The sequence below is a fragment of the Sorghum bicolor genome, chromosome 9, assembly GCF_000003195.3.
Source record: "Sorghum bicolor cultivar BTx623 chromosome 9, Sorghum_bicolor_NCBIv3, whole genome shotgun sequence".
Lineage (NCBI taxonomy): Eukaryota > Viridiplantae > Streptophyta > Magnoliopsida > Poales > Poaceae > Sorghum > Sorghum bicolor.
The window spans coordinates 45,945,949-45,959,996 of NC_012878.2; the positions used below are offsets into that span (position 1 = coordinate 45,945,949).

General features: G+C 44.3%; 1 protein-coding gene across 1 annotated transcript; it reads left to right on the forward strand.

Annotated features, from left to right (window-relative positions):
- Positions 2,570-4,181, forward strand: LOC8077914 (zinc finger MYM-type protein 1). The gene is made up of 3 exons (XM_021448151.1): positions 2,570-2,652; positions 2,913-3,268; positions 3,514-4,181. Exons 1-3 carry the CDS (start codon positions 2,570-2,572, stop codon positions 4,179-4,181), a joined length of 1,107 nt encoding a protein of 368 aa, XP_021303826.1.

A 14,048-nucleotide genomic window follows, 5' to 3' on the forward strand; every position in this document is an offset into this window, starting at 1 on the left:
TTCTATCTCTTTGGTGTCTTCATCGGTAGAGCCTTCCACCGGCTTCAATTTCTTCTTCAGCTGCAGTTCTTTGCGACCATGGACGTTTTGCTCTTGCTCAAGAAGCTTGATTGTCTCCGACAGTCGGCTTTCTTCTTGCCGGGCTTGGGACAGGGCATCCTCTACTTGCTTGAGTTCTGCCAGCAGAGTTTCTCTTCTTGCCGATAAGTCAGAAATCTTTTGCTTCAGTGCATCTCCTGAGGACTTCAAGGTGCCGATGTTCTTGTGCTTTTCATCGGTAAGAAGCTTTTCTTTCATCATCTCCTTAGAAAGCTGAGTCTGAGCGGCTCTATCGGCAAGGCGCTGGACAGCCCTCTGGTACTGTAGTTGACGGCTCTCCAGATGTGCTGCTTGGAAGAGGATTTCTTCGAAATCGGCGGGGATTTGACCCCTCAGGGTCTTGAATAAAGCCTTGGCCAGATCAGAGTCATCGACTAGTTGGGCTGTGTCTTGGTGGAGGAGAGCTGATAGTTCTTCCAGCTTTGCCCTGACCTCTACCGATGTAATCCCAACTGCCCGAGAAGAGCTTGCTTCTTCACCTTCATCGTCAGAGATGTCGATGGCGAAGGAGAATAGGCTGTCGGGAGAGTCCTGCTCCTGGAGAAGAGTTAAAACAAGTTATTCTATGGTCAGGTATTGATGAATAATGCAGACGGAGATTGGAGAACTTACTTGCTTCAGGGCAATCTCTCGCCTCTGACTAAAAGATGCCGACGGAATCACAGGTTGATCGGCTGAGGCTGCCGATTGAACTATGTCAGCTGAAAAGTGACAGAAACAGTTATAAGACAGAAAGGGTAAGTTCATCGGCAGTAATTTCATAGAAGTATGTTACCTTGAGGAGGGACAATACTTGTTTGGATGGAGGAAACTACCGATGCTATGATTGAGCCTGCTGGATCGGTAGTCTGCTCGCCTACATCAGCCGATGTATCTTCAGGCTGAGGCTCTTCTGGACGAGGTTCCTCTGGTTGGGGTTCTTCCACTTGAGGTGCTACTGGCAGATGAGGGGGAGATGGTACCTGCTGCATCTGTGCTTCTAGGGAGGAAGGAGACGATTCCACTAGAATTGGTGATACCGGGGGAGGAGAAGGCGTTGCTACTCTTTGGCGTTTCGCCCGTCCTCTGGTACTCTTGTCAGCTTTTCTCTTCGGCTGGCTGGATTGGGGGGCATCGGCACTTCTACTTCTGGTCTTTGCCGATGCGCCGGTATGCTGCGTTAGGAGTAAGGATTCATAAGCACAAATGTAACATATGAAAGAGTGGAATCGGTATGGATGAGGAGACTTAAACAATTACCTTGAAGGCCTGTGCTAAGGCGGAGGCAGCTACCAATGGGGATACCTTGGCTCTCTTGGTGGTTACTTTCTTGAGGCGTACACCTCGGTGCATGATGGCAGCCAGAGTAGGAGCGTTGTTGCCGATTGAAGAGATCGGACCTGATGGAAACAGATCAATCGGCTTACCGCTCCTGCTGATAGATGGGGGAATGTTATCAACCTGCAACGTCACACAAAGAGTAAGTTACCGATGAAAATGGGAGTAAGGGGATAAAAATATCGGTTCAAAGGTACTTACAGTATTGTCGAGGACTTTGTACTGGGGATCATGCCACTCCTCCCACCATTGCTTGTATGCCTGAGTGACAAAGAGAACTGGAACCCACTCTGACAAATCGACATCTGTATCGGCATTCGGTGCTAGCTGGGCCACTCGGATCCACTCGAGGAGATTATTGATGACCTCTCTGGGTTTTATCACATCGGCATAACAGAGTGCAATCGGCAGCTGGCCGAAGGCTAATTGACGAGCTAATGCTGATGGGTTGTAAAACTCATAGGTTTGGCTAGAGGTTTTCCCACTGCCGAAGAAGTTCACTGGTATAACTCTGGGGGTGATCAGTGCCATCATTACCTCGTCATCCTTATTAAGATCATTGTTGAATGGATGGAAGACAGGGGCGAACCTACGTGGTCGTATCGGGGTCAGCTGACCCCGACGACTTTGTACGAGCATGTATACATGTATAAATTTTCACCATGCTTGACCCCGTTAAAAAAAAGTGCTGACCCCGGTAATACTCGTTAGTCTTCAGCCCACAACAGTCCACATGCCAGCAGCCCAGCACAACAGGTCAATAGCAGTCCAATTAGATTCTCCCAACAGCCCAGCAGCGAGCAGCCCAGAGGACACATGCCCACATCGATTATACCTATACGAGTATACGACATTCAGCCGCCGGCTGCTGCAACGATTCATCTGCCTCTTGAAATCCTTCCGATCCAACTTGCTGGCTTCCTCGCAGACAGCGGCAGATCGTCTCCGCCCTCCAACAAACATGGAAAGTAAGTACATTACTAAATTAGTGATTGAATGATTGAATTTACTTGCATGTTGCGTTCCCCTTCCCTGATTGATCTAAATAATTTGATAGGCAATCAAAGCACGATGGATCGATTTTTGAAAAGGAAATTAACCCCAACAAATGATAATGACGGAGGCACCTCAGGAGATGTAAGGGAGCATATTGATGGAGGAACTTCAAGAAGAGATGCAGATACAACAAACGCCAACAATACAGCTCAACGTTCTTCGCGAATCTGACGTCGTGAGGTAAATTTTGACGAGCTTCCATATGATCCAGCAGATAGAAGAAAAATTTCAGATTACATTGGTGAAAAGCTACAAAATGAGATAAGGCGGAAGTATTTGATTAGAGGTCCTTTTAGACCACCGCTTGGTTTTAAATATCCTCAGAAAATCATAGCAGGTGTACCACGTCGATTTCAGGCTGAATGGTTCACAAAATATGATTGACTTGAGTATAGTGAGAAGGTGGATAAATATTTCTATTTGTATTGCTATTTATTCAGAGATAGCAATGAGGGCCAAGGTGGGAATGATGCATTTGCAAAAGATGGTTGGGATGGATTTAACAAATCGGATAGATTGCAGGATCATGTAGGCATCCGACCTAATAGTTTCCAAAACACGACAGTCAAAAGATGTAACAATTTGATGAAGCCTGATCAATCCATTGTCAATGCTTTGAACAAGCAGAAAGACATCACTATAGAGGAATATCGTAAGAGATTGAATACTTCTATTGATGCTACTCGATTCTTGTTGCATCAAGGATTAGCTTTTCGAGGTCATGATGAATTAGAAGAGTCCAAAAATAAGGGAAATTTCCTAGAGCTAGTGGACCTTTTGGAAAAGCAAAATGACAGAAACAAAAGGCTTTTAAGGAATGCACAAATGGTGGCTCCACACATCCAAAGAGATATTGCAAATTGTTTTGCCGAGGTAAGGAAAAAATTCCTTATTTTAGACGTTCTGTTTTATCTCTCATATGTTGTTTATGTGGATGAATTAATGGTGTCTATATTTTTCAGACCATAGTGAAATCTATTGTTGAAGAAATTGGTGGCGATGTATTTTGTTTATTGGTAGATGAATCAGCCGATGTTTCTGGCAAGGAGCAAATGGCAGTGGTTTTGAGGTATGTGGACAAGAGTGGGTCAATAAAAGAAAGACTTATTGGTCTAGTTCATGTGAGCGAAACCTCAGCTTCATGTCTCAAATCTAATATTGATAGTCTATTTGGTAAGTATGGATTGAGCATAAAACAAATCAGAGGCCAAGGTTATGATGGAGCAAGTAACATGAGAGGAGAGTTTAATGGATTGAGAGCTTTAATCTTGAGAGAAAATAGTTCTGCATATTATATTCATTGCTTTGCTCATCAGTTGCAGTTAGTCATTGTTGCAGTAGCTAAAAAGAATGATGATATTGGTGATTTCTTTGACATGGTATCTCTATTGATTAATGTTGCTAGAGCCTCTTGCAAAAGGAAGGATATGATTCGAGAAAGTCAACAAGAGAGAGTTGCAAAAGAAATAGGCGGTGGACAACTTAGTACTGGAACAGAATTAAATCAAGAACAATCACTTGCTAGAGCTGGTGATACTCGTTGGTCATCTCATTATAAAACTCTGAAAAGGATAAGCAGTTTATTCACAGATGTTAGTGAAGTGCTCCAATATGTTGAAAAAGAAGGTCCCACGGATGCCAAGAAACGTCAAGCTCGTGGCCTCATGGACTATCTCAAGGATTTTGACCTTGTGTTCCACTTGCAGTAAATGTTGCTTGTATTGGGACATGCAAATTCTTTGGCATTGGCATTACAAAGGAAGGATAATGACATCTTAGAGGCTATGTCAGAGGTGCACTTAACAAAACAAAAGTTTCAGGAAATTAGGGATGATGGTTGGGATTCCTTACTGAGTTCTGTGCTATCTTTTTGTGAGAAATATGGAATTCCAAAGTTAGACCTAGAACAAGAGTACATTGATAGACACAAACCAAGGAAGAAGACCAACTGCACCAACTATGAGCACTACAGATTTGATTGCTTGAACCCAGTTATTGATTTACAGCTTGCAAAATTTAATGACCGTTTTAGTGAGATAAATTCTCAACTGCTTACTAATATTGCTGCTTTTAGCCCAAAAAATTCTTTTCATGCATTCAAAGTTGAGAGTTTGATGGAATTGTCTAAGGCCTATCCTGATGATTTTGGTCCATGCGACCTAGATGATCTTATTATTGACCTTAATCTTTACATTGACAATGTGCGAGCTGATGCTAGATTTAACCAAGTGGCCACATTTCTGAGCTTGGTAAAATGATGGTGGGTACAAACAAACATCTTTCTTTTCCTTTGGTATATCGGCTCCTCAAACTTGTGCTAGTTCTTCCTATTGCGACGGTGTCGGTGGAAAGGATTTTCTCAGCAGTGAAGATAGTGAAGACGGACTTGCGAAACCGAATCGGCGATGGATTTATGAATGATTGTGTCATTTCTTTCGTTGAGCAAGAGTTTCTTCATGCAATTCCAAATGAGGATATCATAGTTCGTTTCCAGAATATGGCTGATCGTACTCGTAGGGTGAAACTATAATAGGTAACCACTATTGTAAATAGTTTTTTCTGCTCAAATTATGTTATCGTCACATTTTTCCATGTATGAATGCTTACTAGTTACTATTTGCAATATATTTATATATATATATATTTATATATATATATATTTATGTATGGTGTTAGATTATTATCAACATTAGTTATGGGTTTATGGCTCAAATTCTAGACCGACCCCGACGATGATTTTTCCTAGATTCGCCATTGATGGAAGACCAAAGGGAACATGGTGTCTGGATCTTCATAGGGCATCCATGCTCGCTGTTCTCTGGTTAGACCTTCGTACAAGGTTTGGAAGAATCGGCTGACCTAATCTGCGTTACCTCCTGTGCCAGGCAGGACTATGGCAGCCTCACCAAAGTTCAGAGGAGGGTAAGTTGCCGATTCTTCTTCATCCAGTTCATGGTTCTCGGCTATATCCCTGGGGAAACGCTGTGCAAAGAGGTCGAACTCAAGGCGCTTGTGCATGTGAAGGTTGAGCCACATGTCAATAAACCACCAGGGACCCCCCAAGTTGCCGATGGGCTGACCGAGCAGGAGTTTCTTAGCTACCTGGTGGAGGAGATGGTAGGCAGCACCAAGGAGGTATCGGCCAAGGGGAAATCGGCCACCATTAGCCAGCCTCTCTGCCGTCGATAGGTAAATAGAGGTCGGTCCTGCCGATCGGCCGCAGAATATGAATTTGTCCAGCCACATGTTCAGAAAGGTAGTTTGCTCCTTTATGTTGACGGGCCCCGTCTTACGATACTTCTGAATATACCCGGACCAGCCGCCGATGGCGCGGGTTTCCACTTTGGCGCTAGGCGCGGTGTCAAAAAAGTGGGTGCTATCGGCAGAAGATACGTCCAGGCCGGTGAGCATAACTACATCGGCAAGAGTAGGGGAAGCAGGACCGTGGCCAAAGACGAAGGCATTGAGTGTGTCTGACCAGAAGTATGATGCAGCTATCAACAACGACTCGTTCCTATGCATATCGGCAATGGACAACCTGATACATTGGTCCAGTTTTCTCTCACCCCACTGGACTTCGTTTGAGTGGCTGACTCTCAAGAACCAATCCTTCCATCCTACGGTGGGGCTAGGCCAGGAGCGAAAAGTATCCTTCCACAGATCTAAGGAAAAGTTTTCGGCTCTAAAAGGGATCCTGTTTGTTTCTGCGTTAATCAAATCTGTGGGATCTGGATTCCCTAATGGACCAAGGCATTGGAGGTGCGGCTGATCGGTAGGGATGATTAGTTTGTTGGACAGATCCTGTTGGTTTTAGGGATGAAAAGAAGGATAAGAACAAAAAGAAAGAAAAAGAAAAAGATGTTCAGTGAAATAAATTACGGACGAACAGGAATGCGGGAAAAGCACAAGAGGTGGAATGAAGAACTAACCTCAGGGATGGTGAAGTTGATGGCCATCTCTTCACGATGAGGATGATCGAAGGCTTCGGGGTTGGTGAAGAAGGGACTTCGCTGGAGATTTTGGAGTTCTCGAACGACGCCGCCGCCGGGAAAGTGGAGTTGGAGCTGTAGAATGATGTGATGGGGAAGGAGTACCCGAGAAGGAACTATTTATAGGACAAAATGGGCAAGGGTAAATCTGACTTATCACTTCGCCGTATCTGTGAAATCCGAGGATACTCAGGAAGATATAGTAACTGTTCGCACGATAATCGAGGGATTGTGCACGTGATTTAATAGGAAGCGGTCGTGATCTGGAGATATTTTTACTGTGCGAGATTTCCTGGTCGGTCCATCGGTAGTGCCTTGTAACGGTCATATCGCCGATGGACGGATAAAGTGGGAATATTCGTTGGGGAGGATAAGATACTTTACTAAGCAGAACGTCCTGGTCAGTCCATCGGCAGGTCTCTGTAACGGTAACCTTGCCGATGGGCGTTTGAAGTGGAGGTATCCGTTTAGGAAGTTGAGGGTTTCAAGGTATCTGCAGAGGAATAGGATCAGAGTTGTTCAGATTGAGGCTGTCGGTTACCGAATTGAGAGTATTAATTGCGGAAAGGCATCCTTACTGCAAAGAATTTCGGAGCATTAATGATTTCATACTCTGAAATTGGGGGGCATGTGTTGACGCCATTTTTCGACGCGTATCCGGGATCGGTAGGATGTGAATCGGCAAGACAGGGTAATAGTCATTGATCTACAGGAAAGTTGCCGATGGAGGTGGTTGCCGATGGGGAATCTGCCGATGGTGTGAAGGAAGATTCGAAGATGGCTGGTTGGTCCGCGGCGGTGTTTCAGTTCGTTACGGGAGGATGGTTTTATGTTTTCCTTAGTTATTTAAATCGTTTTGTGTACGGATTCTGTTTAATTTGGAATTCGAATTCTAGTCGTGTCTGGTTGTAGCTCTTTGAGCAGGGTATAAATATAGACCCTAGAACCTTGTAAAAATCAATCATTCAATCAAACACTAGTTTTTACTCATATTCCAGCAATCTACTTTTCGACGACTTCGTCATACTTTTTCCTTTTCATTACGAGTTCTTAGGAATTCGTCGACTTAAGCTCGGCGCGTTCTCGAGTTCCGCGTGAATACCTCTTGGCCGTGACATCCGGGCGCATCGCTGTTGTCAGGACCAAAGTATTCGAGTTATCACCTTTGCCGATAGTAAGGTCAAATCGGCTGGCACGCCTTAACGTTTAAATCGGGTATTAGCCCTTTGTGTTTGCAGATCAGCTTTTGTATCAACAAGTTGTCTCCCACCTATGAGGTCCAGATATCAAAACCTATTTAGAGTAGGGTGATAGAGAAGGCAATGCCACTGTGCCTCATACCAAAAATACCACATACTTTGAGAGAAGGCATACACCATTACTGCCTTGGTAAGGATCTAGAAATACCACAAAAGAGAGACTAGAGAGAGTCATACAAGGAATCTCTGAGTTTTATTTGAAAATCTGCAATAACTCCAGAGCTATAGTTAATCAAAGAACAAGAGACATGGCGCTTGACTAGACCATTCTATCTTTTAACTACTCAAGACACAAGTGACGGTTGCAAGCCCCATGGTGGAAGGTAAAATGAGTAAGTTTAAATCTTAACAGTTTACCCTAACCCAGAGATGAGATCTTGTTTGAACGCATGTGTACCTTTAAGGCATGAAACCACTGCAGAAACTCTTGGGTTCATCTTTTGCTCAGGGACGAGCAAAGGTTAAGCTTGGGGGAGCTTGTTGACGGTCCTTAATGCTCACATTTAACCGTCAATTAATCATGGAAAAGGACCTATATGCAACCAACACCCAGACTTAGGGTTTTATCTGACAGAATTCCATGAGTTTTGGTGTTTGTCTATTTCTGCAGGGGGTTATCAGGAAATACGGAGGAAAGGCCCACACGTCGGGTTTACATAGAGATATTAACGTGCCGCGCAATTTTCTACCATCTAGAAGACTCCAGAAGCCACGGGAACGAATGGGAAGGTGATCGGGCTCGGAGGCAGGGCGCCCGCCCACCTACAGTGCCCAAACAGAGTCCTTTTCGGAGATCATGTTCCACCGACCTAAGGGATCAAGGAAAACCGTGCGATTAATGTCGGTTTGATCCGACGGCCCAGATTCATCTGAAAAGACTATATAAGCAAGGCCCCCTGGAGGCATACCTCTTCTACAGAATCAAAGTTAGGGTTTCAATTCTTCATCCAAGTAGAGAGGATCCCTCTAGTTCTTCTAGTTCTACCTCTAGTTCATCTAGTTCTAGTTCTAGTTCTTCTAGTTCTAGTTCTAGTTAGTTCTAGTTGTAATCTAGAAAATAGGGAGAGAGAAGAGGAGAGAGGAGGAGGAGCCGGATCTGTCGAATCTTCCTCAACATTGTACTTTTGCAGCAACTGGTTCGTTCTTCATCGTTCTCCAGGTTCTTCAATTCAAAATTCCTGAGTTCTTTAGTTACTTTTATTTACATTCAAGTTATTTATTGGATTCCCGCTTGCATCAAGTGCTCTAGTCTTTATAACGCTAGAGTAGTAATTAATAGATTAGATGTGGTGTTTAGTCTTGCAATTACCTGGAATTGCACTCAATCCTGCGGATTGTTGTGGTAGCCCTAGGGTAGTGACAGCCCTAACGGTCGACGTATTCCACCTCGTTTGGATCGGTGTTTGTAGGACCGTAGTCAGACCTTCCTAGCCCCCTTCTCATCTCTTTCTGTGGTTAGTGCTCTGATGTCTCGAAATAAATAATCTTTGCAGTAATTCTTGATTCTTAGATCAGCTAGAGAACTCTCAGGAAACTTTCTCTCTTCCCACCAAAAATAATTATATAGTTATCCTTGGGTGATCTTGAATCTTAATTAGTACACTCACGTTCCCTGTGGAAAATCGATACTCTCGAATACTCCCGGGTGAAAGCTACATCGGTATCCGTGCACTTGCAGATTTTTCTGTTTGCGTTTAAAATACCCAACACATAGTCATCTGATCTATCTCTTAATTCTTTGTATGCTTACTTCATAATGTCCTATCCACATTGTATACAGTCCTCTCATCATTTGCCATTCATCTATAAATCCTTATACTCTCTAAATCTTTCATGTTAGACCACATACATCATGTCTATTCTATTCCTATCATTTATCGTACCTTCCATCTTCTACCTTTGAGCTTCTATGCCTCATTAAACTATAGCTCTGTTTTGTTGTTTATGCGCTCATATGTTCGTCGTTACAATCCTTACATGTTTAAAACCTTTAAGTCTTATTTCGTAATGCTTGGTGTATTGTTTTTAGGTTCTCTTGTGATGCTTGTATCGATTGTTTGCTGACATTAGAAGTGGAGCTACATGAGGAGTATATCTTTGAGAAGTGGAACCATCGGCAAGTGTTTTGGAAGACAAGTGTAACATGAGTTCCCTTGTTACCTAATAAACTATTTAATCACCTCTTCATGTGCATGAGTCTAATATGATAAACCCCTAAGGACTTTGCCTAGAACTATTGTATCTTGTATCCTTGTTTACCCTGGGGTTATGCATATGGTTAGTTTGCTTAGTTTGCAATCACCAAACTGTATAATATTAATACTGATTAATGATTATGGAATCAATATTACAATGATGCTTTCTGGCAACATGGATATCAGGGGGCTAGAGCATTTGGCCTTTTGGGTGCTCTAGTCTGCCCTCCGTAAGGACTGAATCTTAAAGCGGCAACCCAGGACTGACAGTACAACAATGAGAATCACAAGGCTCTGATCTTAATCAAGTATCTAGTACGTCTCTAGCTTGTTAGTGGTTACCGAAAGGCGCAAGAGGGGGAGGGGGGTGCCTCGTGGTGTATAGTTTTGCTCCTACCTTGGTGTGTACAGTGTCGCGACCACATGTGCCTCTTGGAGGGGGTCTCTATGCACACTTGCCGCTGAAACCTCGCGACCACTAACTAGTTAGGGTGTCTAGTGAAAGGTTACGTAGTGATCCCTGCCGACTTACCTTGGAAGTCAGTCAAGAGGTTGGCTCCCTCGGGCAAAGGGCAATCACGACTCATGGGTAAAGATGTACATACTCTGCAGAGTTATAAAAACTGATATATCAGCCGTGCTCACGGACACGAGTGGCCTGGATCCTTTTTGAGATAGATGGTTCTATGGATGGTTTGGGTGATGAGTAATGTTGATGTTAATTATACTTCTCACCTTGGGAGCTTAAGCATAACCTAGAAACATAGGTCTAATAATAAAATATGACCAACTAAAAATGCTTATCGCAGTCAAACCAAGTCAGGCCTTTTGAGCCTTGCATCCCCTCATGTTATACTTGTTGAGTATGGTGCGCTCACACTTGCTTTACATTCAACAATAAAAAATCCCGGATGGGTACCAGATGGTCAGTCAAAGGTGGAGTTCCCTGAGATATTCTAAGAGAACTAGGCGAGTGTACCCCCAGTCAACCGTCCCTGTGGAGTATGGACACCCAAAGTAAAGATTAAGAATAGTTTTCGCTATGCTTTGTAATAGATGTAAGCCTTGTTGTAACTATGTTTTGATATGTAATAAAACATTGTTCTTGATATTCTCCATATTTGTCACTATATGTGTCGTGTGGACATCCTGGGCACACATATAGTTAGCGCTTGGTATTCTTTGGAAAATCGGGTGCGACAGATTGATGTAACACCCGGCCCAGGGCTTAATAGGATTAATAGGAGACTCATACCAACAAGTTGCAACTTCTTTTCTGGAAGCCCATCTCCAAAGAACTCTAAAGTTAAGCGTGCTTGGCATGGAGAAATTTAGGGATGGGTGACCGACCGGGAAGTGCTTCCCGAGTGCGCACAAGTGAGGACAAAGTGTGCAGAAAAGACTAGTGTTGGTTTGTGGGGGCTGACTATGTCCTAGAAAAGCAGTCAAATGTAAGCGGGCCCGGCCTCGTGGAGGCGGGACGTTACAGAATGGTATCAGAGCCGACTCTCGTGGTTTCACGGGCGCGTGTGTTGCAGTTGCGCAGGCATGGTGTGCATGGCTGGTGTGGACCCAGAGTGGTCACACAGCATGGCACATGCGCTGGCACTGGATGCACGGACGTGGCCAAGAGAGGATGTTCCTGGCTTGGGGTTGATCGATGAGGACGTCGATCTCTTAAGGAGGTGAGGATGTAAGCAGAGAGCAAGCCACGCGAAGGCAGTGGCCAAGTGGGGCCCACCAGGTTGCGGGCGGAACCTTGGTGGCGTCAAACCGGCCCCACCTTTCTCTGGCGGTTGCATGCCACCATGCATAGGACGGTTTCACCTACTACCATATTTAGATCCCCCGAACCGTCCTAGTTGGGCTATAAATAGATGGCTCCCCCTCATTTGTAAAACACACATCATTTGGTGTCTACATTTCCTCACACCTCTCACTTGTATCTTTAGTATTAGACTAGTAGTAGAGCAAAGCAAGAGCTACCAAGGAGAGCTTGTCTCCTAGGAAGAAAGGATCCTCTTGGTATGAATCATAATCAGTCTTCTTCCATGAGCAAGTTCTTGTTATCTTTATATAATTGTGCTTATGAACTAGAGTATAGTTGTGTCTATATCATGTTCATAGTATATGAACTAGTTCTTAGTTCTTGTGCTATGTTCTTGATATGTTCATCCCTGTTCTTCATCGTTCATCTAACTTATATGAATAGAAGTAGAATTAGGGATGAGATGATGGTTCACTGGGCCATTCCGGTTGCTCTTAACCTAGCCTGTCAATCTGAAGGGTTGGGGCCCGCGGGGGTTAAGAGTTGTTTCCAAATACGTGAACATGGTGTTCAGGTATGCGGAGATCAGTGGATATGCGGGTATCCCACGGGCAGAGGGGTAGGTGGCAGGGTGGTGACAGCCCTGTCATCCTTCGTATTCCCCCATGTTCGGATATTCAATAGGAGTCATGTAAAGTCTCTATTTGCTGGCAGACCAGCTATGGGGATCTCCCTATCATCTCAAACCTGATCCTATCTCTAGATAAGCTAGTTAGATGACTTACTAACAGTTCTTAGCACAGTCATATACGAACCATGCCTGCTCAGTAGTTATATTCTTTTATTCTTTATTTTATCTTTTATCCTTAAGGATGACCTAGATGTGTGTCCACTATCTCCAAATATCATATCTTACCCCTGTTTACTCTATGCCTACCATGCATTTTAATAAGTAATCATGTTATAACCATGACAGATATAAATGCCTTACTACGGGAATTATAAATACGACACCCATTTATGGGTTGAAATGCTACAATGATAGTTCTGTGCGCTTGCAGAGTTATTTTTATTTCATACTGAGCTATCGATTGGCGTACCTAAGTACCTTTACTTAAAGATTGTAATCCTTGTGCACTCACCCGGCGCCGGGCCACAGCTTTGCATATCGTAAGTAAGGATGGTTAGGAAGGCCAATCTGGCATTACTAATCATCAGTACCAGACTGCACTGCCTAGGACCGCGCCGTAAAGAGCCTTGGGTTATCATTCTGAAGTGATGGTGGTTAGGATATGCCAAGAACGTTTCTAGTGTTATCATTAGGGATGGACTTAAACTCTATCTTTAGTGGTTTCGCTAAGAAACGCCAACAAGCATTTCTGGCGCCGTTGCCGGGGAAGGCATTTAACATCTTACTGGAAATAACATTGATTGCATAATAAGCATGGGTAGTCATAGTTTAAACAGGCTAACTTTGTTGTTTTCTTCCATCTTTTTATTGGAATGAAAACAGGATAGTGTATGACTGGTTTTGACCTGCCGGACAACTTCCTCAGCAATCTAGAGAAACTAGTAGGGAAGAAAAAGGCATTCATCACTTCATCCTCTGCTACGTCACCGGCAGACAAACCAATCACCCCTGCACCAACCGTACTTTTCGCGATGGCCAAGACTCTCCGTGACTACTCCACTCCCACTTTTGCCAACGTGCCCGTTGGGCCCGCTGTCAATGTTGGGAATGGCAACTTCGAGATCCGTACTGGCCTCATCTCGATGGTGCAGGCAAGTCAGTTCTGTGGCTTGCCAAGCGAAGATGCAACGCTCACCTTCAGCACTTCCTTGAGTTGTGCGACACTATCGTCATCAAAGACGTCGCACAAGACAGCATCACGCTCCGTCTGTTTCCTTTCTCCCTCATGGGAAAGGCGAAACAGTGGTTCTACTAGAACAAGGAAGTTGTAGACACCTGGAACAAGTGTTCCGCGGCATTCCTCGCTAAGTTCTTCCCCATGAGCAAAACCAGTGCTCTAAGGGGAAGATCTCCAACTTCCAGCAGTCTTCACTAGAGTCCATCCCCGAAGCATGGGAAAGGCTCCAGGAGTACATCCGGGCCTGTCCTCATCATGGAATGGAAGACTGGCTAGTGCTCCAGAACTTCTACGAAGGCCTTACGGCCATGTCAAAGGGGCACGTTGATGCCGCAGCTGGAGGTGCCTTCCTTTCTCTCACCATTGCCCAAGCTACCGCCCTCATCGAGAAGATGGTGGCGAACCAAAGTTGGGGAGAAGGAAGGAAACCACAAAAAGGCTCATAGTCCACCAAGGAGACGAAGCTGTTGGCCGCAAAAATCGACTTGCTGTTACAG

Excerpts from the sequence above, each read along its gene's own strand:
- LOC8077914 (XM_021448151.1), top strand. The coding sequence starts at position 2,570 with ATGGAGGAACTTCAAGAAGAGATGCAGATACAACAAACGCCAACAATA. Across the intron at positions 2,653-2,912 it reads CGCGAATCTGACGTCGTGAG|AGATAGCAATGAGGGCCAAG; the intron begins GTAAATTTTGAC and ends CTATTTATTCAG. Across the intron at positions 3,269-3,513 it reads TTTGGAAAAGCAAAATGACA|GCAAGGAGCAAATGGCAGTG; the intron begins GAAACAAAAGGC and ends CCGATGTTTCTG.